The sequence below is a fragment of the Podarcis gaigeae genome, assembly GCF_964106915.1.
Source record: "Podarcis gaigeae genome assembly, chromosome: 1".
Taxonomy (NCBI): domain Eukaryota; kingdom Metazoa; phylum Chordata; class Lepidosauria; order Squamata; family Lacertidae; genus Podarcis; species Podarcis gaigeae.
This window is the reverse complement of record NC_139678.1, coordinates 44,739,346-44,766,995: the sequence shown is the minus strand read 5'-3', so window position 1 is coordinate 44,766,995 and position 27,650 is coordinate 44,739,346. Positions and strand designations below refer to the sequence as shown.

The 27,650-nt window shown below is 42.7% G+C and overlaps 2 protein-coding genes across 2 annotated transcripts in view; both read left to right on the top strand.

The window, feature by feature from the left end:
- The window catches only part of LOC310848161 (cytosolic phospholipase A2 epsilon-like), a 52,361-nt gene extending 45,767 nt beyond the window's left edge, over positions 1-6,594 (top strand). Inside the window, exons 15-21 of the mRNA XM_083746824.1 lie at positions 162-276; positions 648-785; positions 1,881-1,988; positions 2,930-3,118; positions 3,695-3,864; positions 4,265-4,451; positions 5,872-6,594. Coding sequence (XP_083602950.1) covers positions 162-276; positions 648-785; positions 1,881-1,988; positions 2,930-3,118; positions 3,695-3,864; positions 4,265-4,451; positions 5,872-6,080 — 1,116 coding nt within the window. The 3' untranslated portion in view covers positions 6,081-6,594. The remainder of the gene's footprint in view (positions 1-161; positions 277-647; positions 786-1,880; positions 1,989-2,929; positions 3,119-3,694; positions 3,865-4,264; positions 4,452-5,871) is intronic.
- A 5,326-nt stretch (positions 6,595-11,920) lies between these two features.
- Positions 11,921-27,650, top strand: part of LOC310848169 (cytosolic phospholipase A2 epsilon-like) — a 42,983-nt gene continuing 27,253 nt past the window's right edge. The window contains exons 1-3 of the mRNA XM_083746836.1: positions 11,921-12,067; positions 18,313-18,385; positions 27,189-27,325. Coding sequence (XP_083602962.1) covers positions 12,041-12,067; positions 18,313-18,385; positions 27,189-27,325 — 237 coding nt within the window. The 5' untranslated portion in view covers positions 11,921-12,040. The remainder of the gene's footprint in view (positions 12,068-18,312; positions 18,386-27,188; positions 27,326-27,650) is intronic.

The window sequence follows — 27,650 nt, the reverse complement described above, 5'->3', positions numbered from 1 at the left end:
CATGGAAGCCAGTACGGAATTGTTTCAAACAAATATAATATAACAATATAAAAATCTGGGAGCATGCATGCAGACACGTATTCAGATCTGAGATTCCAGCTCAGTTTTAAACTAATGAATCTATAATTTTGATCACCATTGTTCTTCTCTCTCATTTGCAGAAAGACAATAGTACAATCTCAGGTCAGCGAATGGCTGTGAATGAGGGTCAGAATCCCTTGCCCATTTATTTGACTGTCAATCTTAAAGACCAGTACAGTGCTCAAGATTACAAAGGTAATGTTGCTATTATAAATCAATGAGGGGTCCTCTTTGTTGTTCTACCAACCTCAGAAGCTCAGGGAAGGCAGTGGCAGCCCAGGAAAAATGCCTAGCCAGCTCAAGTATGGAAACACCTGCCTTTGTGGTTAGAGTGACCGTACTCTAACCATAATTGTGTGTAAACAGAGATTGGAGTTCTATCCTCTTAACACTTTCCAAATTGCTTGCTGTAACCTTTCCTGCTTCGGCAAGAAATAAAACTTTGCTTTTAGAGAATTCTTGGGCATCACTTGTTGCTGCTGCTAGTGAGTAAAACGATTTGACTGTGCAAGTCTCTTTCCCCACATCAGTAGGGGAAATCGAACTCCATTTTGTTGTTTTCACAGAGTGGCTGGAGTTCACACCTTATGAAGTGGGGAACATCAAATATGGAGCCTACACCCATTCAGAAGATTTTGGTAGTGAGTACTTCATGGGACGACTGATGAAGAAGCTTCCAGAAAGTCGAATCTGCTTCATGCAAGGTGCTGAGGGCGGGGGAGGATCAATTAGAAAGAAAATAGTAGTTTAGGCAAAGTAGAGCTAGGATCAATTCACTTGACCTAGCACCCAATCATTTCTTATTGTAGTTCCCAAATGTCTAAATCAGTTTTGTTTTTTGTTTTGGCTTCACTGGCAAAGCTACTTCAGGGAAAGTTGATGCACTGAGTTATGTAGGCAACACAATGCAGTAATATTTTACACAACACATTTAAATGCAGTGTGAAGGTTTACACTGATAATTGTTCAGATTATTGTGAGTTATTCTGGAAAGCAAACATTTCTCCCTAGTTTCAGGTTTAGTTTGGTTTATTATTTCTATCCCACTTCAGTGTTACTTGGTTTTTTGAAGAAAAGCAAGGGCCAGTGATGATCAATAGTGTATTCCAAACCAGTGGTATGTGAATCTTGACTAGGGTGATCAGAAGCAAAGGAGGTCAGAACTATACATTAAATAATTGAGGGCACAAAGACATGTTAGCAGGTGGAGCTCATCATGTGTTGCAATTCTCTCTGCTGCACAATTAGAAACTAACACAATTTCCTTAGCTCAATTTAGAATCCACTAAGCTTTCTTAGTGAGCATTTGGGCATGTGTGTTTGTTTTCTGAGAGAATATATGGAGTAAATATGCTGCTACTGCCCAGATGCATGGGTAACCAACAAGGTGCCCTCTAGATGTTGTTGGGTCCCCATGGGGTGGTAGCCCAACAACACCTAGATAATATCACGTTGCCTACCCCGGCTTTGGGTATTGTTCCCTGGTCATTGTCCCCCCCTCCCTTCTCAAAATAGATATACACATGAACAAGATGATGTTTTGGAAGGATGAGGAACAATAACCATATGAACATTTTCTAGCAATGGCCCCATTACATCCACACTACAGGGCTGAGATCCATAGCCCTTGCAGGAATCCATTTCCCAAAGAGAATTACAAAACAGTTTTTCAGGCTGAAACCATATTTCACAACTCAGGGTGCCTTTATACAATTAGTGAGCTCCAGTGTAAGGCAAAATACCTGTTTCCTTCCAAAGCTTCACCTGTTTAGTATTTTGAAATCTCTTCCATTTCACAGGGATGTGGAGCAGCATATTTTCCATGGATTTCATGTATTTCTGGAATTTGGCTCATAACTCTGAAGACTTTTGGAGCAGGTGGACAAAAGACAAAGTAGAAGACATTGGTAATGTGACATCCTTGCTTCTTTTAGAATTTTCTGTTGTGTAAAATGATTGTTGACACACTCCTGTTTGATAATAGATTTGCGTAGACTAATTACTTGTTCCAGTAAAAGGAGACAGGAAACATTATTGTTTGATTCTATTAAAACAAAAAATGCCCACCCAAGAAAGTGATCAGACACAGGAGAAGACACTGATCCAGAGAAAAAACCAGGCCCAAATTCTCCCAGTTCCCTTGACAACTAGTGTGAGAGACCAAATCTACTTAAAACCTAGTCTATGGAGGGTTTTTACCTTTCCGGCATATTCAGGCTATGTGCAACAACAGCTCATGAATATGTGTATTTAAGATGCTTTATTTATTAATTGGAGGTATTTTAATCCACCCTTCACTTCATGGTGGTACATACCTCAACAATGAAAGCATCATTAGCAGTGTATAATTAATTAATCATCAGCAACATTAGTAAGACTCACAGAAAAATCACCAAAAAAATGTTTAATCAATGTGAGGCAAAATATAGCAATTCTTGATCCTCAAGAGCCTAGACAAAGAGGTGTATCCTTGTCTGAAATGAAACAAAACAGTGTTGGAGCATGGCACACCACAAAGTGATAGCTATTCCAGAAGTGTTGCCACCACAGAATATTATTTGTGGCAGTACTTGCGGTCCAAAACTATCTTAGGTTTTATTCCTAGCACTTTATCGCTTCTGACCATTGGTCCATCGAGCCTAGTTTTTCTTTTCTGTTTGGACTGGCAGTGGTCTTTTGAAATCTTGGGCAAGATATCCTTAAATCCTTTTACTGAAAGGGCTGAACCTGTGACCTTCTGCAGACAAAAGAGGTGCTTTTTCACTATGTTATTGATCTTCCTCAAGCCTCTGTGAGCAAAATGTCATTGTTATCAAGGGGCATTAAACATCCCTTATGTCTTTTGCAGATGCTTCTCTTTCACCCTCAGGACCACGAGATCTGGAAACCCACAAAATCACCCCCCAGGGCCAGCTTTCTTATGCTCTCCGAGATGTCTTAACAGGGCGCCCAACAATAGCAGAATATCCCAATTTCCTGAAAGGCTTCCAGTTTCATGAGGAATACTTGAAGAATGAGCACTTTTCTGCGTGGAAAGGCACAGTAATAAACCTACATTTGTGGTGATATCTTGTTGGCTTCTCAGTTGTCACTCAATATACAAGAACATTTGACTCAGGAAAACGAGTAATCTAGTTTTGTCTTAATTAAATTGCCTTACATTTCATAGTTAACCCTAGAAAAAAGTTCACATTTTCAGTTACATACATTTCTCACTCTTTGTGTCCTGTATAACTTCTTCCAACATTTTCAGGGGTGAATAGCAGTGTTTGCTGGGAATGGGAGAATCTCCCCAATTTGGTTTCTCATTTCCCAGCCTTTTCAGTACGCCACATTTCAGCAGGTTTGCATATTTTTAAAAAGGAAATTCCTCATGTTTCCTTCAAAAAACCCCTCCGAAATAACTAAGGACAATAAAGTAACATTCACAATACTATTTAACAGCTCTCCCTCCCCCTAAAAAAATCCCACTGGGGAGCAGCAGAGGTTAAAATGGTAATTAAAAAGCACTAATACACAAAGTTTGGATGAAATTAGAGGACATTCATTTATTTTTTGCCTTGGGAGCTTTTGTTGTTTTTGCACAAAGTTGACCTGCAAATTTGCTTTTCAGATACTGTGGTGGATGATTACCCTAACCAGCTAATGGAAACAGCAGAGCATGCTCTGTCTCTGGTGGATACTGGATTTTTCATCAATACCAGCTACCCACCCCTTCTGAGACCTGAGAGAAAAGTGGATCTTATACTGCATTTAAATTACACTGGGGGCTCACAGACCTTGGTGAGATCTTTTAATTGTTCCTGTCTTTCTTCTATAAGCTCCTATGCAAAGATTAAAATGCAACAGGCGCACACTGTGGACTGGCCATCTTTCAAATCCTACATAAGTCATGCAGGATTTGAACAAAGATATACAACAATGTTCTTGCAGCACAATGCTTTCTGCTTTCTCAATTGAAATCTCTCCCACCTCCCCACATGTTTGGAGGTTTCCGCCAGCTCTCCGGAGCACACGTGGAAAGAAGAGGAGAGAAAATGCCATTACATAAGTGGAAACCCTTATACAGATGGAGCGAGTTACTTAGATGCCACTCTAGGCTGAAACAGACTTTGTTGGTGCAGCATTAGTTTTGTGTTGTATTTGATTTTCACAGCCCATTTCTTTGTGATTTCTCACCTAGAATTTAGACCAGTTTTCCACTTATATTGCTAAGCTCGGAATCCCATTTCCCAACATGGAGCTCAGTGAGGAAGACAAGAAGAACCTGAAGGAGTGCTATTGGTTTGAAGATACAGATAACGCAGCAGCTCCTATTGTGCTCTTTTTCCCACTGACAAATGATACTTTCAGAAAATACAAAGAACCTGGTAAGTTGTGAAAAGCAACTGAGCTTCCCAACATCACAATGACTAGTCACACTCCAATAATGCTCTTCGCTGACTAGACACTCAAGTATTCCTTTGGTCAAATTGTTAGTCTTTCCATGAGCACCAAATCCTATAAGTAGAAGTGCACTGAACCACAACTTTACAGGTTGATTGTATCTGGCCTAGTTTTGAGCACATGGTAAAGTGTCTTTGCTCTACAGCCAGGTCTTAATTTTATAATGACCAACGTGCAGATGCCTTTGTCATGGTGCACTGAATTGTCTGCATGTGTTATAAAGCAAGAACTTAGGAGAATGGTGGAGCAATGATACAACAATGCCGACCTACCAATGATACAACAATGTCAAAGACGGGTCAAACAAAGGTCTCTATTTTAGCACATATTCCACCCATTTTCCCCAAGGTGGCCATTTTGTGGTTGATAAGCTTCCTGTAATTAGGGTTGTCTCTGTATCTATCCATCAACATCATAGAATTGTAGAGTTGGAAGGGGCCATGCGAGTCAGGGGATCTTTTGCCTAATGCTGGGCTTGAACCCATGACCCTGGGATTAAGAGTCTCATGCTCTACCAGCTTATTTTACAAATGGTGGATGTGCAAAATTGTATACTGGTAAAGTGCTGGCACTAGTTCAAGGCTCAATAGCCTTGTAGGTAAAGTTAAAGGACCCCTGGCCAGTTAAGTCCAGTCAAAGTTGACTATGGGGTACAGCGCTCATCTCACTTCAGGCCCAGGGAGTTTTCCAGGTCATGTGGCCAGCATGACTAAACTGCTTCTGGCACAATGGGACACTGTGACGAGTGCCAGAGTGCATGTAACTGCCGTTTACCTTTCTGCCGCAGCAGTACCTATTTATCTACTTGCACTGGTGTGCTTTTGAACCGCTAGGTTGGCAGAAGCTGGGACAGAGCAACAGCAGCTCATCCTGTTGTGCAGATTCGAATCGCCGACCTTCTATTCAGCAAGCCCAAGAGGCTCAGTGGTTTAGATTACAGCGCCATCCGCTCAAATAATATAGTCTACACTGTTTCCCATCCCCCTGACTCTCTGGAAAGTGGGAAGGAGACACAGGGAGCTGTGTAGGTGGAAGACTCTGATCATAAAATGGCCACTTAGGTGAATTTACTTGAGTGAGTTCATTGCCAGCCTCTGGTTCTCAACAAATGGCCCATCAAGCTGACAGCTGGAGCTGTCATATTTATTTTGGGCAAGCTCTGGTGTGATTTCATGCTGAGTTTTATATGCCTTTAGAGTATTCGTACTTTATAGGAAGATGTAGTATTTAAGCAAGGCCAATAATATTACCCTTCTTAGATTAACGTGAATGGATGAACTCTGCTGTTTTGGCCTACAGATGAAAACCTTACTGGTGAAACTCTTGGTGGTGTTCTTTCTACAGGTGTGGAACGCAGCCCCACAGATATGGAAGAAGGCACTGTGGATGTCTCTAGCTTACATTCCCCATTTGCTACAAGAGAGGTGACCTTTTCAGAGGAGAATTTTGACAGATTGGTGAAACTGACTGAATACAACATCCTGAACAATGAGAACAAGATTGTCGAAGCCTTGCGTGTAGCTGTGGAGTGGAGAAAAAAGCGGAAATTATGAGTACCACTGTGGAGGTCCCTAGGCTGCAATCCTAAGCAGATAGATGTCCACGTCATTTTTGCTACTACTCAAATTCATGTTGTAAATCTACATGAAGAGAACAGTTGTTCCATGAGCACCTACTGCAAGATATTTGTTTATTGAAAACGAGATAGCCATGTTTCCTTGTAATATTGGGAACACATTCTTTTAGGTAAGCTGCATCATAGTATAATTGCAATACAGGGATACACAGCCCTCCTTTTACAATAGATTATTTTGGGGAATCTATTCTCAGATGGACCAGAAACTCTGAGAAAGAATGAAATTAATTATCTGTCTGCGCAATTATGCATTGTAATCTTATACATTGTAATCTTAAATCCTCCTGCTTGATTTTCTCATTCATTTGATGTTTTTCTCCTCTGTGCTTGGTTTATTTTGTTACTCATGTTTGTTGTTGTCATGGTACAGTATATATGCATGTCTTTTTTTAATGGAAAACTCAATAAACTCATTTTAAAAAGAAAGAAAACAGGGCAGTCATTACAGTTGTGCATACACATGAACAAATGATTCATACACCCCAAGAGAAAAATGTATATTACATAGAGAAGCAAGCATGTTAGAATAAAAGGAAAACAATCCTTAGCTGTTTGAGAGATACAGTGGTACCTCGGGTTAAGAACTTAATTTGTTCTGGAGGTCTGTTCTTAACCTGAAATTGTTCTTAACCTGAAGCACCACTTTAGCTAATGGGGCCTCCCGCTGCTGCCGCACCGCCAGAGCACAATTTCTGTTCTCATCCTGGAGCAAAGTTCTTAACCCGAGGTACTATTTCTGGGCTAGCGGAGTCTGTAACCTGAAGTGTCTGTAACCTGAAGCGTCTGTAACCCGAGGTACCACTGTACAGCAGAAGAGGTGCTGTCTTCACTTTCATGTGAGAAAACCAGATAAACCATGCACTCAATGCTCTCAAGCTATTTTAAATCTCTGCATTTCTATAGTCACCGTATTTTTTGCTCCATAAGATGCACTTTTTTCCTCCTAAAAAGTAAGGGGAAATGTCTGTGCGTCTTATGGAGCGAATGTGTGGTCGATCGCTGGCTCCCTTTCTGGCCCTGCCCCCTTGCCCAGGCCTCCATTGTTGAATGTTCTGAGGAGGCTGTTTCCCCAGTGACATGTGACTGGCTGATTAGATCATCTGTTTGGAAACTGTAGAAATGGCTCCCTTTCCTTTCCTAAAGAAGCTGCAGAACTGTGAGCTGAACCCCATAAAAACAGGATTTTTTCCCTTTGCAAAGTAAGGTCAACAACTTTGAGCTGATCCTCAAAAAAGGGGCTTTCCCCCTTTGCAAAAGAAGCTGCACAACTGTGAGCTGATCCCCTCCCAAAAACGGGGCTTTCCTCCTTTCCTCCTCTAAAAACTAGGTGCGTCTTATGGTCAGGTGCGTCTTATGGAGCGAAAAATACGGTGATCACCCAACTGTACAATTATCCCATTACCTACTTACTTCTGTTAATACCTAGCAATCTGTTTCCTAGTAAACATTTTTCTAATTCTGATGCAGAGACTGCCACATTCTATTTTTAAATCTCGGCTCTCAAAGCATAGCCTGGAATTCTGTGAGGCATGTCCAGGTTTAGAGGACAGGAAGCTAGTAAAGAACTTTAATGTCTTTCTCCATCAAGATCGGCAACAGGAAGGTTGTAACTCCACCCAGATACAACTAAGGGCTTATCCACACTTCCTCTTGTCCTGCTGTCCTGCTGTTGGTTTTCCATGTTCTGATTTAAAGCTAGAGCAGGTTTTCCCTGGGAAAGGAACATGGCAATCAGGAAACTGCTCTGACTCATGCTTTCTCGGCATGGCATAAGATGAAGTGTTGATGAGCCCCAAGTCATGTGCCTTCTAGCCTTTGCCAAGCAGGTGCCTGCTATGTATTTTGAACAAACTCCTCTTAGCCCCCACTAGCATGTGCTTCTTCTTCCATCAGTAGATACCTCAGCTGGCTGGGGGCTGACTGGAGTTGTCCAAAACATTTGGAGGGGCACCAGGTTGCTGAATGCCAGACTAGACCATAAGATTATAATGCATGGAATCCAGTGGGATTTTTGTGGTCACAGAAGGGCTTTTGAAACAGCAGATATATGTGCTAATGGAACAGAAGAGGAGGCAATTCCCCTTTCCACCCAAAGCCCACCTTCTACCCTGTTCTGGGGAGACCCCCAACTCTCTGGAATTGATTTTCAGGGGGTGCTGGGAGCTACAACAGGGATTCCACCTAATGCTGTGTCATTATGTTTGTCCCACTGTCCTGTCTCATCAAGCTGGCTGGGCAGGTTTTTGAAGCACTTCAAAATCGGCAACGTTAATGAAGACAATGAAGATAATGGGATGCGTATTTACACCGTGGCAATAAGGTCTTTACTGTTCCATCTTCAAATCTCTGAAAAAGCTTTCCTCTGTGTGTAGCCTACAAAAACAACAAGACAAACCCATGGATGCTGGACACCTCCCAGTCTTTGTTGTATTTCTTGATACTTCTCTCAACTCTACTTTTATCCTTCAGGCTGATTTCTTAAGCGCGGTTGCTTAACTAAAGTTCTAGGTTTCTAGTCTCAAAGCTGCAATTAGATAGCTGTTTTGCACCTTTATTAACATATTCCCACAACTTGCATGGACAAGTATGTGTGATACTTAAAAAATATAGTGCTTTTTTAATATAGTGCTTTGTCTTGATATTCTGAAGCCGAATGACCTGAAACCCATGTACAAAGGATGTGTGAGGGGATCATCTGAGAAGAATTAGATGAAGGCCTTGGTTCCTATCTGGCCTCTGACCCTTGCATGGTCTTCCTGTTTGATCTTGGCTCCGCTATGCAGTTCTGCATTCTTATGCGACTGGAATGATGTGGGGAGAGGGGAAACAACAGCCACAACATCACTATCGAATGAGAAAATAGCCTGTTTCCCCCCCTCTGCTAACAATGAGTTCTGGGATGTTAATCTGTCTCTAAAACTGGAAAAGAGACTGGTGTTCTTAAATCAGAGATTTGGAGGGTGCTTTCAGTCAGTCACTATTTCACAGATGTGGTTAATTTAGGGGCAAATTTGGTTTGTGCAACTGAAACAGATTTGGTCTCTTGTGCCACAAAACCTCTTCAAAAGGGGGGGGGGGTCCTACATGGTGGGATGCCAGTGTGATTATACCCCAGTAGAACTGAGGTATATCAATAAGGATGTGGCTTCACTGTTTTGGAGAAAGTGTGATTCCCTGCACATGGACTACCACATGTGATAGAGCTGTCCCAAAGTAGTAGTAGTAGTAGTAGTAGTAGTAGTAGTAAATAAATAACTTATTATTTATACCCCACCCATCTTACTGGGTTTCCCCAACCACTCTGGGCAGCTCCCAACAGAATATTAAAAACATGATAAAACTCTAAAAACTTTCCTAAACAGAGCTGCCTTCAGATGTCTTCTAAAAGTCAGATAGTTGCTTATTTCCTTGACATCTCATGAGAGGGCGTTCCACAGGGCAGGCGCATCTACCGAGAAGGCCCTCTGCCTGGTTCCCTGTAACCTCACTTCTCACAGTGAGGGAACTGCCATAAGGCCCTCAGAGCTGGACCTCAGTATCCAGGCGGAATGATGGGGGTGGAGACACTCCTTCAGGTATACTGGGCCGAGTGTTTGGTGAAAGGGTTTTTCAGGAAATATCAGATATAATGGAACAATTGGTGGTGGAGGTGGAGCTATCCTAGGTCCTGTCAAATGTTATAGCCCATGTGTTATAGCAGTGTTATAGCCCATGACTAACGTCAACTCATCATCATTTACAACGCAAGGCTGGTGGCCCAAAGTGTGATTTAAAGTGTGATTTATTGGGTTGGCTGAGAAGCTTCCATAGCCCAGAGGAATTGCCAAATGTGATAACTTTATGGCAGTGTGGGGGGCCTTCATGACATTTATTACCAGCAAGGAAGTGAATTAATTCTGCCTGAGTACCAGAAGTCATTTTGGAAAGGTTTATTGCCATGATATTTGTTAGCTTATTCTTGATAGTTATCTTGGTTATGTGCCAGTATTTGGATATCTAAATTATGTTTCCTAGTGATGTTTCAAATTATGTAAGGACAGGCACTATATTTTGTTCCAATGTATTTAATTTAATAACATTTAAATATTCATAAAACCCACTTTCCTATAAAGTATAACAAGACAATGTACAACATAAAAATGAAATACTATGATAAAAGCAGTAAAAGCATCAATAATATATCAGTAAAAATAGGCTGGTAAAAAATTGTCGTTCAAAATACTTGTCTGACCAACACAGCTTTTAATAGGTGGATGAAAGAAAGCAGAATTCCTTCTGAATTTCTATTGGCAAGGAGTTCCACAGGATAGAACCTGGCACACAAATGGGCTGGGTCTTGGTAAAGTCTGTCCAAACCTCAGGGGCTTCGGGGACCACTCAACATGCTTCAGTAAAAGACATCAAAATCTTGAAATTGCTGGTGGTTTTTAATATATGCTTTTATTTATTTTTTAATAAAAGAAAAGCAATGAGAAAATGTGCTGGAAAGTGAGGGATAATGAACAGTTGACATGGCATTGTATAACTTTTCCACAAACAAATCATAATGAATGCTCATTAAATAACTGATGCCATATTATCTCCCCACAAACTTTGTGCAAGTCATCCAGAAGTGACTCAAGTTTATTAGGAGCTTTTTTTTGAACCCTGCAACTCACACAGAATGGAATCTAAAGCTAAAATTTGCTCTTCTCCAAACACTCCAGCCTTACGCTACCTTTCCTATTCCCCCAGATCCTTTTCATGTCTTTCACTACAAATCCCAATATGCAGTTCGCCTACCACAAACCAACAAAGAACAACGGATACCCAAACAACAAACTGTGTTCATGAAGAATGGAGCAGCTTTCATTCTGGAAGCCAAAGATAGGACACAGCTTCTAAAGCTCCCAAGATCAATGTTTGGGCCATCTTAACAAAATAAAAGTGTTTTCCTCCACTGTGAAAGGTTTTTGACACTCCTTCTACACTGATGCTAAGAGTCTGTATGCTGCTGAGAGAGGGAGGGGGCTCACCTGGGAAATGTATCCACTACCTTAGACAGCTCCTCATCATCAGCCCCCTTTAGTCAATTATAATCCTATGTTACTGGGGGAAAGGAATGTTGCCTCCTTGCTTTGGGTTGAACTGTTCTATCAGCCTTCACAATGTCAAAAAATTAGGGGAGGTCCAAAACTGGCAAACCGATTTGGGGAAGTGGGGAGCCTGGTGTTTTTTCCCCCATAGAAGTGAGCAGCAGCAGCAATATTATCCAGCCCTTTTGGTTTGAAAAAGTGGCTTTGGGCAATGGTGGCTCAGTTGCTACCACTGCTGCCAAAATACAGCTTTTATGGGAAACCATTACCAATTGTGAGAGTATTTCTGCCCCCACTTCATGAAGCACCAGAGAAATGGGGGTTTGGATTTTACCTCAGGATGGGTGGACACCACCTAAGAACTTTGAAATGTTTCACTAGGGGGGTTGTAGAACTTGCCTCACAGATGACCTCACAGAATCAAGGGTAATGTGACATAAAATTCCTAAATATCTCAATCTAGCATGCCCTCTTCACATCCTTTCTGGGTCCTTTCCTCCCTTTCCCAAATTTAAAAAGTTAGTCGATTTTTTTGCTATTAGTCCGATGCTAAGGGATTCGTCTCAAATTCCCTCAGTCTAAAAGCTGCAAGTAGACTTCTACGGCATTTAATCATTGCTCTTAGCACATGAGTTTAATGAAAGAGATTGCAACACATTGAGAGAAATTAAGCAGGGGTGGAGCTGTGAGTTAGATCGTAAAACACCTGCTCAACAACTCCTGAGTTTAAAGGCTGTAAACTTGCTTTAGCCATTGCTGCCTGCTGGGAAACTGTTGTGGAATCTAGCAGACCAGGGCCACAATGGGGGCATTTTCAAGCAAACAACAGGTAAGGAGTTGGAGAATACCAACTCAGATCCATTTTACCTGATTAGCTGTTTGGGCACTGTAAGTAGGGATTTGTCTTTGCAAAGATTCTTTAGTATGCTTTTTCTCTGCTATCTCCAGCTTTGTAAAACATTTCTTCTTAGGCATTTGTGGGCTATACCCATAGCTGTCAACTTACAGATTTGAAAATAAAGGATCAGCAGCCAAAATAAGTGATTTTCTGGGCACAGGTATGTTCAACTTCTGAGCCCTTCCGAGCCAAAGGCAGAAAGCCCAACCAGCAGCCAAATGAAGCCTCATCAATAAGGGACAGCAGCGGGACATGGCGCTGGGATAAGGGACTTTCCCGCCAAATAAGGGATGCTTGACAGCTATGGCTATACCTTCATCTTAATAAGTGCTGGCTAAGAAAACGGTCAGATTACCATGAAAGTTTTAATTCGTAAAGATCCACTCAGACTGTGGCTGGGCTGAAAGTGTGAGAAGGGTTAAAGCTCTTGAGGCAGTGATGAGCTCTTGTCAGCTAGAGCACAGTTTATGTAGCAGTCATGAAACATTCACAGAGCTCGTGTTTGTGGGCCAGGTATACTTGATGATGCATCTTATCCCTCCAGAACAGTATAATCTGAAGTTGTCAGCGTGGGAGCAGTGCAGAGTTTGCCTCTGACAGAGGGAAAAGTCACATTTCTTTTCCAGAGGAAAGCCCCATGTAGAACAGCAGTTCCAGATTTTGTGTGTATACAAAGCTGAAGTTACATTAAAATAAACACTAGATGTTCATGCTTTAGAATGCTTAGCTTTCTTTTGTGTTTCTGTTTTAAAAAACATGTAGAAATCTACCAATAACACATAGGAACTGAATTTTCAGCATGGTGAGAAAGGTTACTTTTAGATTAGCAAGGGAAGTACTTATGTTTGACATGGGTGGTGGTGGAGGAGTTGCACTATAAAGCAAAATAATTACAAGTTATGCCCAGGGGCTTGATGCTCTGTTGACAGCCGTGTTTATCCTCTTTTAATTGATTTATTCTTCTTTTTCTTTCACTTTCTGGCCACCACTTCAAAGCATAGTCCATGCATTTTCCTGATTCAGTTATTCCCAAACTGCTTAGAGTGCACGAAGTTGGCACTTTAAGAGTTCTCTAGATTTATCTATAAGTATCTCCACCAGGAATCACCTGGAGCAGAGCACTTCTCAGAACTTTTAAGGGTTGAAAGGATCATTAATAACAAACCATTATATGTATATTTCCATCACTCCCACCCTATGCTATTGGATAATATCTCAGATCAGCTTTGGCCATATAAAACAATAGTATGATGAGTGGCAAGTTATATCAAAAGAATAGCTGTGGCCCACCTGCTAATTCTACAAAATATGTATATTTGATGGAGTACTGGTGGGGATCCAAATTCACCTTGTTCAGAAACAAAATGAGATCAATCACCCTTCTGGATGACATCCATGTCATCTTCTGTATTCTGTAGGTTAGCCCCCATTGATTAGGCTAATGGTGAAAGTTGGTAAGTGGCTGCATAGCAATGCATTGGTTTTATCAATATGATAACTCAGCCTCTCCAGTCACTATGTAAGCCACTAAGAACTGAACAGAGCAGCTGTAAAAGGCATCAGAGCTGGCAGAAAAAAAAGGAATTGGTCATTGGTTCAACTATGAACCAATTATACATGCTTAGTGAAAGGTTCTTGAAAAAGTCTGAAGGACCTCAGAAGTTTTTAGAGCATCACTGGAGAGGACATGGAGGAAGGGGTAGTGCTTCTGTGGCCTATATGAACATGGATGGGAAGCACTTTTATTGCAATAGTTATAGGCAAGGGCAAACGGTTTGGTGGGCTAACCAGAGCTTTAGGTAATATGAAGTGAATATGCATTTCTCTGAGCACAAACCCTTCTCAGATTTTGGGCTGATCTAAGAGCCAAGGGGACGCAGGTGGCGCTGTGGGTTAAAGCCTCAGCACCTAGGACTTGCCGATCGAAAGGTCGGTGGTTCGAATCCCTGTGGCGGGGTGCGCTCCCGCTGCTCGGTCCCAGAGCCTGCCAACCTAGCAGTTCGAAAGCACCTCCGGGTGCAAGTAGATAAATAGGGACCGCTTACCAGCGGGAAGGTAAACGGCGTTTCCGTGTGCGGCTCTGGCTCGCCAGAGCAGCGATGTCACGCTGGCCACGTGACCCGGAAGTGTCTCCGGACAGTGCTGGCCCCTGGCCTCTTAAGTGAGATGGGCGCACAACCCCAGAGTCTGTCAAGACTGGCCCGTACGGGCAGGGGTACCTTTACCTTTACCTTTAAGAGCCAAGAATGGATATTTTATACCATGCTGGCAACCCACCAAACTCAATAACCCTCATAAAACAACAATGAAATGTTTGCCTGACCTTTCTTGGGTATCATTAACAGCCTCATCATTCATACCAAACTCCAGTAGTTGTCATATCATCCTCAATAACTTCCACATCAACAGCTACTATGAGATACATTGTCTGCCAGAAAATAGGAGGTGTCTGGCTCTATCCCTTGCCAGGAAAACTAACTTTGCTGGAACAGCCCAGAGTTGTGCCACAACTGGCAGAAAGAATGACATGTGACGAAGTCACACAGGATGTTGCAAATGCTCTTACTTATCTGGCAACAGTCACTGTATCAGGTGGATCATGGTGCAAAGGCATTGATCTGTGCATACATAACATATTTTCAACTGATTGCATTTTGAGTCACGGGGAGACCTAGTCTTGTCCTGTAAACCTTGCCAGACATAATCATGTGAAAAGTGTAAAGTTCTTTTTGAAGTTAAATCAGCTTGGGGCTTGCCTAGCTTCATGTGTTAACCCTGTTTGGCTCACCTACATCTTTACCTGCCCAACATATAGAGCAGCAGGTTTGCTTGTTTAGCCAAAATGGCCTCCTCAAATGCAGAGGACTAGTGACCCTAATTAGACCCACAGTCCAGAGGTTCCTCAGCATTCATTTAAAATGAAATTCAAGGTTCAAAATAAAATATCTACAGAGAATCTAAGGAAAGTTGAAATTCTCCGGGTGGAGTTCGCACATCTGACTAATATTGCCTAAGGTAGAATTCTGGGCAAGGTGTGTGCTCTGTTTGGGTGGGGGAGGGAAATATGCATCATGATATGGTGATTTTGGAGAGAAATCAGCGTTTATTATCTGGTCAGGAGAGTTTCCACAATTCTAACTGCATTTCCTCACAAGTGGAGTTAAAGATATATTTCAAGGGTCTTGTTCTGGTGACACATTTGTGGAAATTCTGAGGAAAGTGTTCTTTTTAGCACACGGCCAGATAGCCAAAGAACTTGGATGCTATTTGCTGAAATGAAAACTCCTCCCTCCAGAGCATGACGAGGTGTGACCAACTCAGCTGTGTTAGTAAATTGTCTGCTAGCCAAAGCTGCTCATTTGGGCAGCTGCTAAAAGGCAGTGGCAAATGACATTTGCTGTGATATGCATTTGGGCCTAGGTTGTTCAGTGAGAAGACAATAATAATCAGCTGAAAGGTCATTTCTAGTAACTGTCTCTCCTCCTCGGATAATAATAATAAAAATTATCTATAACCTGCCCTCCCCGGCCAGAGCCGGGCTCAGGGCAGCTAACAACAGTAAAATTACAGTAAAACCATAATGGGGGTGGGTGGGGTGGGACGGAAACCAATTTAAAATACAGGTTAAAATGCAAATTAAAATGCAGCCTCATCAAAACCATAAGGGGAGGGAAACATAAGGCTCAGACTGAGTCCAAACCAAAGGCCAGGCAGAGCAGCTCTGTCTTGCAGACTCTGCAGAAAGGTCAAGTCCCACGGGGTCCTAGTTTCTTGTGACAGAGCGTTTCACCAAGTAGGGGTCAGTACTGAAAAGGCCCTGGCCCTAGTTGTGACCAATTTAACCACCTTGCGACCCAGGACCTCCAAAATGTCATTAAGGTCCTCCGTGGGGCATACCACGAGAGGCGATCCCGTAGGTACGTGGGTCCTAGGCCGGAAGGTGCTTTAAAGGTCAAAACCAGCACCTTAAACCTGACCCTATACTCCACTCTGGCCCTTTACCTCACATCCCCTATCAGGGGCGCTGACTTACCCCCCACATTTGGGGAGGGCGTCATGTGATACATCCCACCTCCAGCCCACCCCCACCAGGCCACGCGGACATCCTGTCCCTGCTGCTGCGATGTGCCAGGAGGAGGCAGAATGCAGCTGCTGGGCTCTGTTCTTGGCCTTCTCCCTGCATGTGCAGAGCAGGGGCCAGACGCACGGAGGACGATCTTTGCCCTCATTTGTCCCAGCCCCCTCCCAGCTCCTGGGCTCCCAGGCAGGGGCTGTGGCACACAGAGAGTGCCTGGCATTGGCAGGGGATGTTGGCCCCCTCAATATTGGGTGGGCTGGGCCCCCTGCTTCAAAATATTGAGGGAGCTGAAGCCCCATGAGCCCCATATACCTAGAACCTCTGTCCCCTATTGCAGAGGCCCTCTATCGTGTTGGACTCAAAGGCTGTGTACATACTCCTATTTACTCTGCATACAGTGCACTCTCACTGCTGGTTTGGGAAGCATTGTACACACAATGTTAGCCAGAATATTCATTTATTTCAGTCATTGCATAGGAAATACTGCATTTTGATGCATTCCCCTGTAAACCAGCTTCAGTCTGAATTGAGAAAAAGATCAAGCTAGCTGCATTTTAAGATGGTAATCTGCACACACTCCAGCTCCCATCACCACAACTAGTTTGGTCAATTGTCAGCAATGATGGGAGCCCTAGTCCAGCAATATCTGGAGGTCTTTAGGTTCCTCACCCTTGCCCTACTGAAACTAAGCCTAAGCACTGAACCAAGCACACATCATTCCCTAATCCATCTTCTTCCCCTTCAATTGTTTTCTCTTCTGCATTGTCTTTTACATTGGAAGTTCCTTGGGACAGGGACCTGGATGTGCCATTTTGGTTTGTTACTCTGGAAAATGATGAATATCTAGAAATGGCATGATATAGAAAAATAATTGATTAAATGGAAAATGTCCTTATTTTCCTTCACAGTCCTAGGCTGCCAAAGCTTTTCCCCTGTACTGCAGTGCTTTAGATACATTTGAGGCTTCAGCTAAGTATTTGTAGTCGTTTCAATGGAACTGAAGAATAAATATAAGAGGAGGGGAATGCCTCATTAGGCTTTTGCATATTTCTGGAGCAAGGATCAGATTCACCTCAGTCATGAACTCCTAGTCTGGCTTTGTCTGTGTCTGTGCAGGAATGTTGTGAAGAAAAGTTATTTAAGAAGCCCAGAAATTGACTGCTTATTTCACCAATAATCGTCAAGCGTCTTTGTACTGTGTTAAAAAATTAATTGGACAGAAAGGTGTAAGATAAAGACCAAAGGCCTTTTGGTTACTATGCCACTTAAAAAAAAGTGGTTAAGAACACAAAGACCTTTGTGTTACCAGGGCCTGTCCTACTATTAGACAGAGTGAGGAGGCTGCCTCAGACTGCAAATGCTGAAGGATGGAGCTGTTTGTGGCATGCAGCCTGCTTTGTGCCTCCTAAGTTGTCAATCTGGGCTTCTTTGAGAGGAAAGTCAGGATATAAATTGAATGAATGGGTGGATGGATGAATAGATGTTGGCCTTCTATCCTCACTTGTGGTGAACTCTGCTGTTAAAGTAAGATTCAATTCCTAGTTCAGTTGGCTTCCATATGTGGAATGAGAGGAAACACAATATTGTGCTTTGCCTCAGGCAGCAAAAAATATCTGCGTTATCACTATTTCATAACTAGAGTAGAAGGTGCCAGGGACTGTAAACCTATGTGCGTCACATGGTACACCGGGCTGAAGTGATGGAAAAGGATAAAAAAGGGTTAAGGAGGAGGATGGGAGTGGAGGAGAGAAGCTAACCAACATGTGCCATCCTAGACCCATCTGCAGCAGCACAGACAGATGCACTCATAGGCTAGCGTATATTATTGTAAGTAGACTTCAGACAATATGGCGGAACAGATTTCCCTTGCTTGGGTTGCTCTAGCTACATCAGTGCGACCTAATGCCTCATTGCAGCAAGGCATCTGTGAGTTTTTGCTGGGATGGGCTTGCAATTTTGCTTTTCTTCCTCCTTTCCCATGCCTGGCTGGGGGAGGGGGGAGATTCTGCATCCTGTGGTATGTCAAAAGTCAGCTAGATGCCATCTTTACAATAAGCTAAATGTTAACCCATCCTTCATGTTTGATTTTGTTCTGCAGACAGAACCTGCTCCTTGCAGCCTTCTCACCGTAAAGGTCATAAAAATGAAAAATCTCCGGAAGGCAGACCTGCGTGAGTATTTTGGTTGTTCTGAGAGCTTCCTTGTCATTATAAGAAGCCTAGAGTCATAACCATACAAATATACTCATCACTGAATGATCTTTATATGCATGCCTCACAAGTCAGCATTTATATTCAGTGCAAGTAGAGAATTACATTTGCAGAACCAACTTAGCTCAAACATTACCATATAGAAGGAAAAAGTTGTATGCAGGATCTAAACTACACCCAGCCCTATGCAAATACAATTTGAAAGTACACTGATACCTCGGTTTAAGAACAGTACTGTTTAAGAATGATTCAGTTTATGAACTCCGCAAAACTGAAAATAGTGTCCTGGCTTGAGAAGTTTACCTCGGTCTAAGAAGGCCACTTCCGCCTTAAGGGGGAGGCGGTGTTGTGGGCTCTCACGACCCCTCCACATGTGCAGGGGGTGGGTGTCCAACCCCGCGTGACTGGGGGAATCCCAGCTGGGTCACTGGCCAGGCCGACCAATGTGGTTGGTCTGGGGGTGTGGCCTACCCGATAAAGGCAGGATGGGAGATCTCTCTCTTTCCGGCTTTCCCACCCTCCCGCCCTTTAAGGTTTTCATCTCTTTTGACCTTGATATGGACTTCAGTTGGTAACCATTGAGGGGCCTGGTGGGAATTTTTCCACTTGGCAAATTGGCACCAGCCACTTGGTTTTTGCCTACCTTATAGCAAATTGTCACAACTTTTTAAGGTTTGGTGGTTAGGCATTGGAATATTTCTGGAGAAGAGGGGAGGTAGTGCCATCAACTCCCCCACATATTGAAGGGTATTCCGTTAAAGGATTCCGGGGGACGTGGTCCTGTCCAAAGCCTAGGGAGGTTAGGGCCTAAGGCACGACCCCTATCAGTGACCCCCGGGGGAGCTCCTAGTTGATGTGCATCAGCAGGACTCCCCCTACTGGTGGTTAACCCTTCTCGGACTCCCTGCAGATGGGCTGGAGTCAGATATAGTCGGTTAGATCCAATGCCTAAGCCAATACCACTCATCATCTGTAACCAATAAAGTTGTGGCCTTTTTTAGCCTGTTAACCTTAAATACTTGAGTCATGTGTCTTTATTCAACCAAGGGGGTTGCCACGCAATGTAATCCGAATGGTGGAAGGGCACCAGCGGCTGCAGGCCTCATTAGGGAAAGCGTGCCTCAGTTTAAGAATGATTTCAGTTTAAGAACAGACTTCTAGAATGGATTAAGTTCGTAAACCGAGGTACCACTGTATCTTTACTACTTAACATGAGATGATGACTCGATGAAGCAAGAATTGATCACACATAAGTGCATCTTTGAGCATAGATCGTTTATTTACCAAAGGAGCACCAACCACATGCAATAGCAGGCTTGCGTGAACCCCAATGTTAGCAGAAAAACAAATATCTTAGACTTGTGGGGGGGAACCTAATGGGAAAGCTCCCCCAACAGCTCAGTGAGAACTGAGCATACTCAGCATCACAGGATGCTGACTAATGGGGGATTGTTGTTGTTTTTTACTCGTTTAGTCGTGTCTGACTCTTCGTGACCCCATGGACCAGAGCACGCCAGGCACTCCTGTCTTCTTCTGCCTCCCGCAGATTGGTCAGACTCATGTTGGTAGCTTCGAGAACACTGTCCAACCATCTCGTCCTCTGTCGTCCCCTTCTCCTTGTGCCCTCAATCTTTCCCAACATCAGGGTCTTTTCCAGGGAGTCCTCTCTTAGTGGAAGGAAACTAGGGGTAGTGGAAATAGAATGGAGTTTCCTGGAAAAGGGCATGATTGGCCAGCTAAAAGTGGAATGTTCTACATGGCAACGTTTTGCTGCAGGTTCTACTTGTTTCTGTTTATTTTTATTCCAGGAGTTCTAACAAATACCCAGCCTTGGGAGAGTGTATGAAAATGCCTCTGTGGGCATCTGTCACTAGTTAGATACCACCATACTTGGTGATATTTCAGCTGCTGCCTGTAAACCATTTACCTCCAAATAATGGTGGCATAGTCTCTGATGTCTGTGGGATTTCAGGGAGACTATAGTAACAAAGAGTATGACCGTCGATTACAGTAATTGGCAAGTTGTCTCTTGTATGTCGCTACTGGAAGCTTGTGATCAGCAACATCTCCAAGCCTCATTTTATGTGAAGCCAGATTAGCATCATGAATAATAGGAAGGTGTTACGCAAACAAATTGTGCCAATAAAATGTGCCAGTTGTGCCAGTAAAAAGGTTGGAAAGGATGTGCCCTGGCCTTAGTATTTTATTTTATTTTTTTAATTGCAGCAAGCTCTAAATGGGAAAAAAGTGTGAGGTGAAAAGAACCAGAAGAAAGCAGAAGACTTTATTCATGTAAACAGTTGAAATAACATCTAATGCAGAATGTTTTAAAATGGAAAGTTATTAAGCTTGTTTTTTTGCAACATTTGGTAGGCTGACATAGCAAGGTGCTGGCATCTGAGTCCAAAGCTAAATTGAAAGACATTGCTGATTCACAGGATTATGAGAAAAAATTAAATTAGACAATATTAAACGAATGATCTCATGGCCTGGAATACTATATAAAATTTAGGACTGGGACAATTTAGGACTGGAACTGTATTCTTGCTAACTGAGGCTGACCCAATAGCTGAAAATGAAAATTTATTGATGAATTGCAAGGTAGATGTGAGGCTACAGCCATACACACCACCTGCTGCACTTGGATGTGTAACTTACTGGGTTCCTTTAGCTTTATTGGCTCCATCCTCTTGTCAGTCTCTGTCAGGCAGAACAGAAATAGGCTGCTGGAAACTCACTGTTCCACAATTCAACAGCAAAGCCCTCAGATTGCCTCCCAGAGAGCTCTGCCTCTGCTGGATCAACCTGCTTGTCCCTGGACATCTGACATCTAGAATGATTAAATTTAATTGAGTGGAGCATAACATATTCTTTTATTCCCACAACCATTTGATGGATGACACATATGTACTTCTAGCCTTGATCTTAATACTGTAGTGGTTAGGGAGGAAGTGAAAAGGTAGTGGTTGGCTTTGTGGTGGCCAAGTTTATTTATGACACTAAATTGTTCAGGTTTTTTTAAAAAAACAAAAACAAAATGAGATTGTGGAGAGCTCGAAAAGGATCTCTCCAAACAGGGTGAATGGGCAGTAAATGTTAGTTATAAGTTTAAAGTGTTTAAGAGTATTGTATTTAGAAATGCTGTATGGGAAGGCAGGTTTTTTTTGCCTTAGGCACAGAGGTAGGGTTTTCCCATTGTGAATGAGCCAAACATCTTGTGGCTCATCTTATGACCCATCACAAGACACAACTAAAGAGAACCTGTGGAAGTCTATTTACCTGGAGGTTGCTTGCAACAGGCAGAAGCAATCAGTCAGATACAGTGCAATTTTTTTCTAGATATATAGAGATTTAGGAGCCAATTCCTAGGGGCCGTGGAGGCTTTGGCCCCCACAATAAAATATTTGAGGGGCTGGGCCCCCACAAAGTTGATGGACATTCCCATTCAATCATGAGACTGATTATGCAGTATGGGGCTTATTTGGGCCCCCACAATATTTTATTCAAGTTGGCACTCCTGTACAGAGAAACTTCATTTTACTAAAGATGCTTAATATCTCACTTTGGGAGCAGATATAGGAACTGAAAATCATTGTTTATTTTTGCAATGTATAATTTAAGTTACAAAATATAAATGTTACAAAAGAACGAAGTGTTTAAAACTGTTCTGAGGTAAAGTTTTAAAATTCTTTCTTGTGGTGGAGTGAATTGAATTCTACACAAGGTCCAGATCAGGCGTATTTGTTGTACAACTCTAACAGTAAAATGGCAAATGAAATTCTATATGAACAAGTGTAAAGTAATACATGCTGGAGCAAAATATATATATCTTAATTTCACATACATGCTTGTGGGGTCTGAAATGGAGGTGACAGAACAGGAGTGAGACCTTGGGGTCACAGTAGATAGCTCAGTGAAGATGTCAACCCAGTGGGCGGCAGCCATTAGAAAGGCAGATTCCACGCTAGAGATAATTAGGAAAGGAATTGAAAATAAAACTGCCAATATCAAAATGCCATTATACAAATCTATGGTGTGACCACATTTGAAGTCCTGTTCTGGTTCCCTCACCTCACCTCAAAAAGGATATTGGAAAAGGTTCAGAACAGGGCAACCAAAATAACAGGGATGGAGCAGCTCCTTGATGAAGAATAGTTGCAGCATTTATGACTTTTTAGTTTAGAGAAAAGGTGAGTAAGCGGTGACACGATAGAAGTTCATAAAATCATGCATGGCATTGAGAAAGTAGATAGAGAGGAGTTTTTCTCCCTCTCTCATAACAGTAGAACTTGCAGACATCCAAAGAAGCAGAATGTTGAAAGATTTAAAAGGTAAAGGGACCCCTGACCATTAGGTCCAGTCGTGACCGACTCTGGGGTTGCGGCGCTCATCTCACTTTATTGGTCGAGGGAGCCAGCGTACAACTTCTGGGTCATGTGGCCAGCATGACTAACCCGCTTCTTGCGAACCAGAGCAGCGCATGGAAACGCCGTTTACCTTCCCGCCGGAGCGGTACCTATTTATCTACTTGCACTTTGACATGCTTTCAAGCTGCTAGGTTGGCAGGAGCAGGGACCGAGCAATGGGAGCTCACCCCCTCGCGGAGATTCGAACCACTGACCTCCTGATTGGCAAGCCCAAGAGTGGGTCAGTGGTTTAGACCACAGTGCCACCCGCGTACCTTGAAAGATTTAGGACACATGAAATAAAGTTATTCTTCGCACAGCACATAATCAAACTATGGTGCTCGCTCCCCCAGGAGACAGTGATGGCCACCAATTAAAATGGCTTTAAAAGAGGCAAATTCATGGAGGAGAAGGCCATCGATGAGTATGATGTTGATGCTCTGCTTCCATGGTAAGAGGCATGTCAGTTGCAGGGAACCACAGGACAGAAGAGTGCTCTCGTGCTCGTGTTCTGCTCCTTGGTTTCCTGCAGGCATCTAGTTAGTCACTGAGAACAGGAATGCTAGACTAGATGGGCCATTGGCTTGATCCAGCAGGCTATTCTTGTGCACTTATGTTACTATGTTTAATTGGCCGGAAAGTGCCGATCACTTGTAAGCAATGTTGAGGGTGTTGAGTTGATAGCGGCAAAAGTATCCATCCGCTGACAGAGAACAAAAGCAGGAAGGGTTGCTCTTGTTGAGATGGCTTAGTGACACACTCACCATGCAGCTACAAATTAGCTGCATTTCATGGCATCACTGTAGCATCATAATGGTATCATGCTCATAATGTTATCATGCTGTGTGATGATCCCCATTATGTGGGATAATGCAATCAACATGAAGAAGCTCTGTTTTTAAAAAATGGCACAGGAAGAATTGCCCAGTGCATTTAACTTTTTGTGTGTGCGCCTTTGCCTAAGCCCTGGTTGTAATTTATAACATTAACATCAATTATTCTAAAATATCTGGCCTCCTGGTCATCTGACCTTATAATGTTGGCAGAGGCAGATTTAGGGGTGTGTGACCAGTTCGCACTGAGCACAGAGCCTCAGGGGCACCAAACTATGCTTTAGAATGAAGCATGAGAGGCTGCCCCCCCCCAATTTTGGTGACACACAGGGAACTTCTGAAATTTGAGACCCCAGGGTCTGTCACTGCTGTTGGCAAAAACGACAGCAACTGCCACAGTTATGTCTCGGAGCTCTGATATGCCTGAAAGGATCCCTGAGGACTACTGAACTCTGATGTTAGCGGCTGATTGAGATTCCACTGATTGTTGGTCTGAATGCCTTACTCAGTGCCCAAGGTCTAAGTGTGGGTGGAGGTGAGGAAGAAGAACCCCACCTATTGAGTCTTGACTAGTGACACGCAAAAGAATTAGGAATTGGAAAACAGGAAGAGATGCTATTCTACAGGGAGCCATGGGGGTGGATGGATGGACAAGGTATTGCTTGCATGATTGCAATCAGATTGATCATCAACATACCTGAGAACTGGGAAGGAATGTTGTTCCAAGACAGCTGGGAAAATCACTGAGCTTTCTTTCCACCCACATCTCTATGAGGCTGCATGCTGCAAAACCTGTTTAGTTCCAGTCACAAGTGTCTGCCTCTGAAACCTAGACTTATTCTTATAGGCCTTTTTGGTAATATGGTGCACCTTGGCCCATCTAGATGTATGCTAGTGATATAAGCTTGCTATTTCTCTCCAATCTCTTCCTTCCCCATCCATTCAGTGCATCTGCCACACTTCTGAAGGCACTAGTTGTTGATTTGTGGGTGTCACATTTGAATATGCTGTATGTGCTCTTAAAATCCAACACATGTAGACACCAACTGTGTGGTTCATCCCTGGATTTTATCTGGGATATCAGGCACATTGTTTAGGTAGGCATGCATTGGATTTCACAGGTGTATGGCCTATTCAAATGTCATGGATATATAGCAGGGCACCGAAGCCCAGTTGGCAGGAGAGAAAGCAAGGCTGCCCTCTGCCCACATGCAGATTTTGGGAGTACAGAATTCCAACAGGACCATACTAAATTCATTGAGCATGGATGACATTCTGCAGTCATGTTGGCTTTTGGCTCACTAAAGATCCAATCAGGGTCTAACTGGGAATGGGGAGATGACCCAACAGAAGTCTGGCCAGAAGAAGAGCTGGTAATGGCTATAAAGGAGCTCAATCTCCCTTGGACCTTGGCTGGCTTACCAGCTCCCCTTTGAGCTTATTCATCCTTATCTCTAGTCTCCACAACATCTGCTGGTCATGGATCTTCATCCTAGACAGTCCCCATTTTTCATCCTAGACAGTGAGTCCAGAAGGATACCACAGTCCATGCTATCCACAGCCACCAAGAGTTAATTGAGAATTTGCTCAGTCACACTCTCCTGAACCTTTTCTCAGCATGTCATTCATCAGTGCATGAAGGACCCAGGCCTGAAACCAGATTTAAATGGATCCAGATAATTGATGATATCCAAAAATATCTGGAGTTTCAGGGCAATCACCCAAGAAAGGTATGTTTGTGACCAGCTAGTTGTTGCCTAACCTCGAGGTCCTTGGAATGCTTTTTTTAAAAAAATGAATGGAACCACATATTCACATCAAAAGGTACTGATAAACTAATTCCCATAGCCAGATGGGGAAGGGGCAGAAGAAGGAATAGCCTTCAACTTCCCTTTCACTCTTAACCAGCTTGTCAGTCCTCCCTTTACTGAATCTGCCCCTGCCTGTAATAACTTCAGTTGGATGCTTTTCTTCCTTCTGAGCTGATGCAACTTAAAATTGCACAAGCATCTAGTGAAACAACTGAGCACAAATCCAAAAGCCTAGAGCCAAGAGAGTGCAATGTGTCAAAAGCCAGATAAAACAAAACTAAACACATTTCAGTTTAGCAGTGGGAAGATAAAGTACCTCATAGATGCAGAAAGATCAGACTGCAAACTAATTTAGCAGCAGCTGCAGATAAAGTGATTAATCTCATGAAATCTTAAAAAAAACTCATTACAGAAGCAAGAGACAAAGTACATAAGATGCTGCAAAGTTAAATGGCAAGAGTAGATTCCAATTTCCTTTAAAAAAAATAATTTATTATTGTTTTTCGGTTAAGCAAAGAATGAGGAAAAAACAAAAGCAAAATATCCCTCAAAGTGAAATTTCCAGTCCACAGATGCTCTTTGAAAATATTTCAAGCCCATAGATGCTATGAATGAAAGGGTTTCTTGTGATAGTGTTAGAAGTTTTGCTACAGCATGGAGCTAACCCCTTCCATCCCTCCAAATATGGCTTTCCATATAGCTTTGGACAAGTATGATTTCCATGCTAAGGGCTCCGCTACTAAAAGGGATTCAACGGGCATGGAAAGTGCCCCCAATGCTTTTTTTTATTTAGCACAAACTCCACCAAAATGTTGGACTTGGTGATCCGCTCTACTCCAGTTCTTTTTGTTAATTTAAAGCAACAGCTTTGGCATCAGGGTTTGTGTTAATTAATTTTGTTTGTTGCATTAAGTATCATTTTTTTGATATGCAGGTGGAAAAAAATATAGGGCTCCTGACATGTGTGATCTCTTGTAATGAATTCCTTGCTATTGTCTGAAGTGCTGTGTAGGACAAACATTCCTTAATCTAGAACTAAGATGTGGTTGCTTTCCGGGAATGCACCACAATAAAGCTCCAGCCCTGCTTGTATAAGGAATAATTAGTACCTCCTTTACTAGCTTTGGCAGTGTCTGTGATGCCATAAAATATAAGCTGCACTGCACTGCACTGAGTGTATTGTCTAAGAGTGATCTAAGGGACGTTGGGACGTTGATAATGCTGTTTGCAGAATTTTCCTTACAAAAATTGCCAGAATGCTCTACTCTCCCCCCCGCCCGCTCAATTCCTAATCCAGATTGGGATTTTGGCGTGGAAAATATAGGGACATGAGCTTTTTATCCCTCACCATGAACTCAATTCAGACTGGGGGCACCACTCCTGAAATGGAAATCATCCACATCAGGATTTTTTTTTTTGGGGGGGTGCCAAGTACTAAAATTCCACCCTGTGCTAAGGTCCCAATTGGATTGTGTTCATAGTACTGGTTATTTCTGCCAGAAAAACCCTGTATTCAACCTGACATGAATATCTGAATTTATATATAATAAGCACAGCTTAAACACTGCACTGATAGTTAAATCCTAAGCATATTTACTCAGAAGGAAGACTCACAGAACTCATTTGGAGTCATTCCAAAATTTAACATGTGCTGTAAATACTTATGAGTTGCATATTGCTATTTTATTGCTAAAAATCACATCTTTTGCAATAGTAACCCAGTCTGATTGCTACGTGACTTTGTGGATGCCTACTGCTTCAGTGAAAAAGACTAGGACCCAGACCGTGAAGGACAACAAAGACCCGGTGTGGAATGAAACATTTCACTTTAGGATTCAGAATGAAGTAAAGGTAAGGAGCTGTGCCAACGCTCTTAAACGGGAATTGCTACTTATTTAGGCAGTCACAGAAGCAGAGGACTGGGAACTGCACAGGTGTCACTTAAAAGCAGGGCCATAACTAATGAGATATCACTATGGAGATACTCCCAATATTTACTCCTCTTCCCAAGTGTTAACATCATACAAATTCAAACAGGACTGTTCTACTTTCTGGAAGATGACACATACATAATATTAAAAGTTTAGATCAGGAATTACCCCTGGATTGACCTCCTTGGATGGGGATGAGGAACCCATAGCCCTTCAGATGTTATTGGACTACAACTCCCATAATC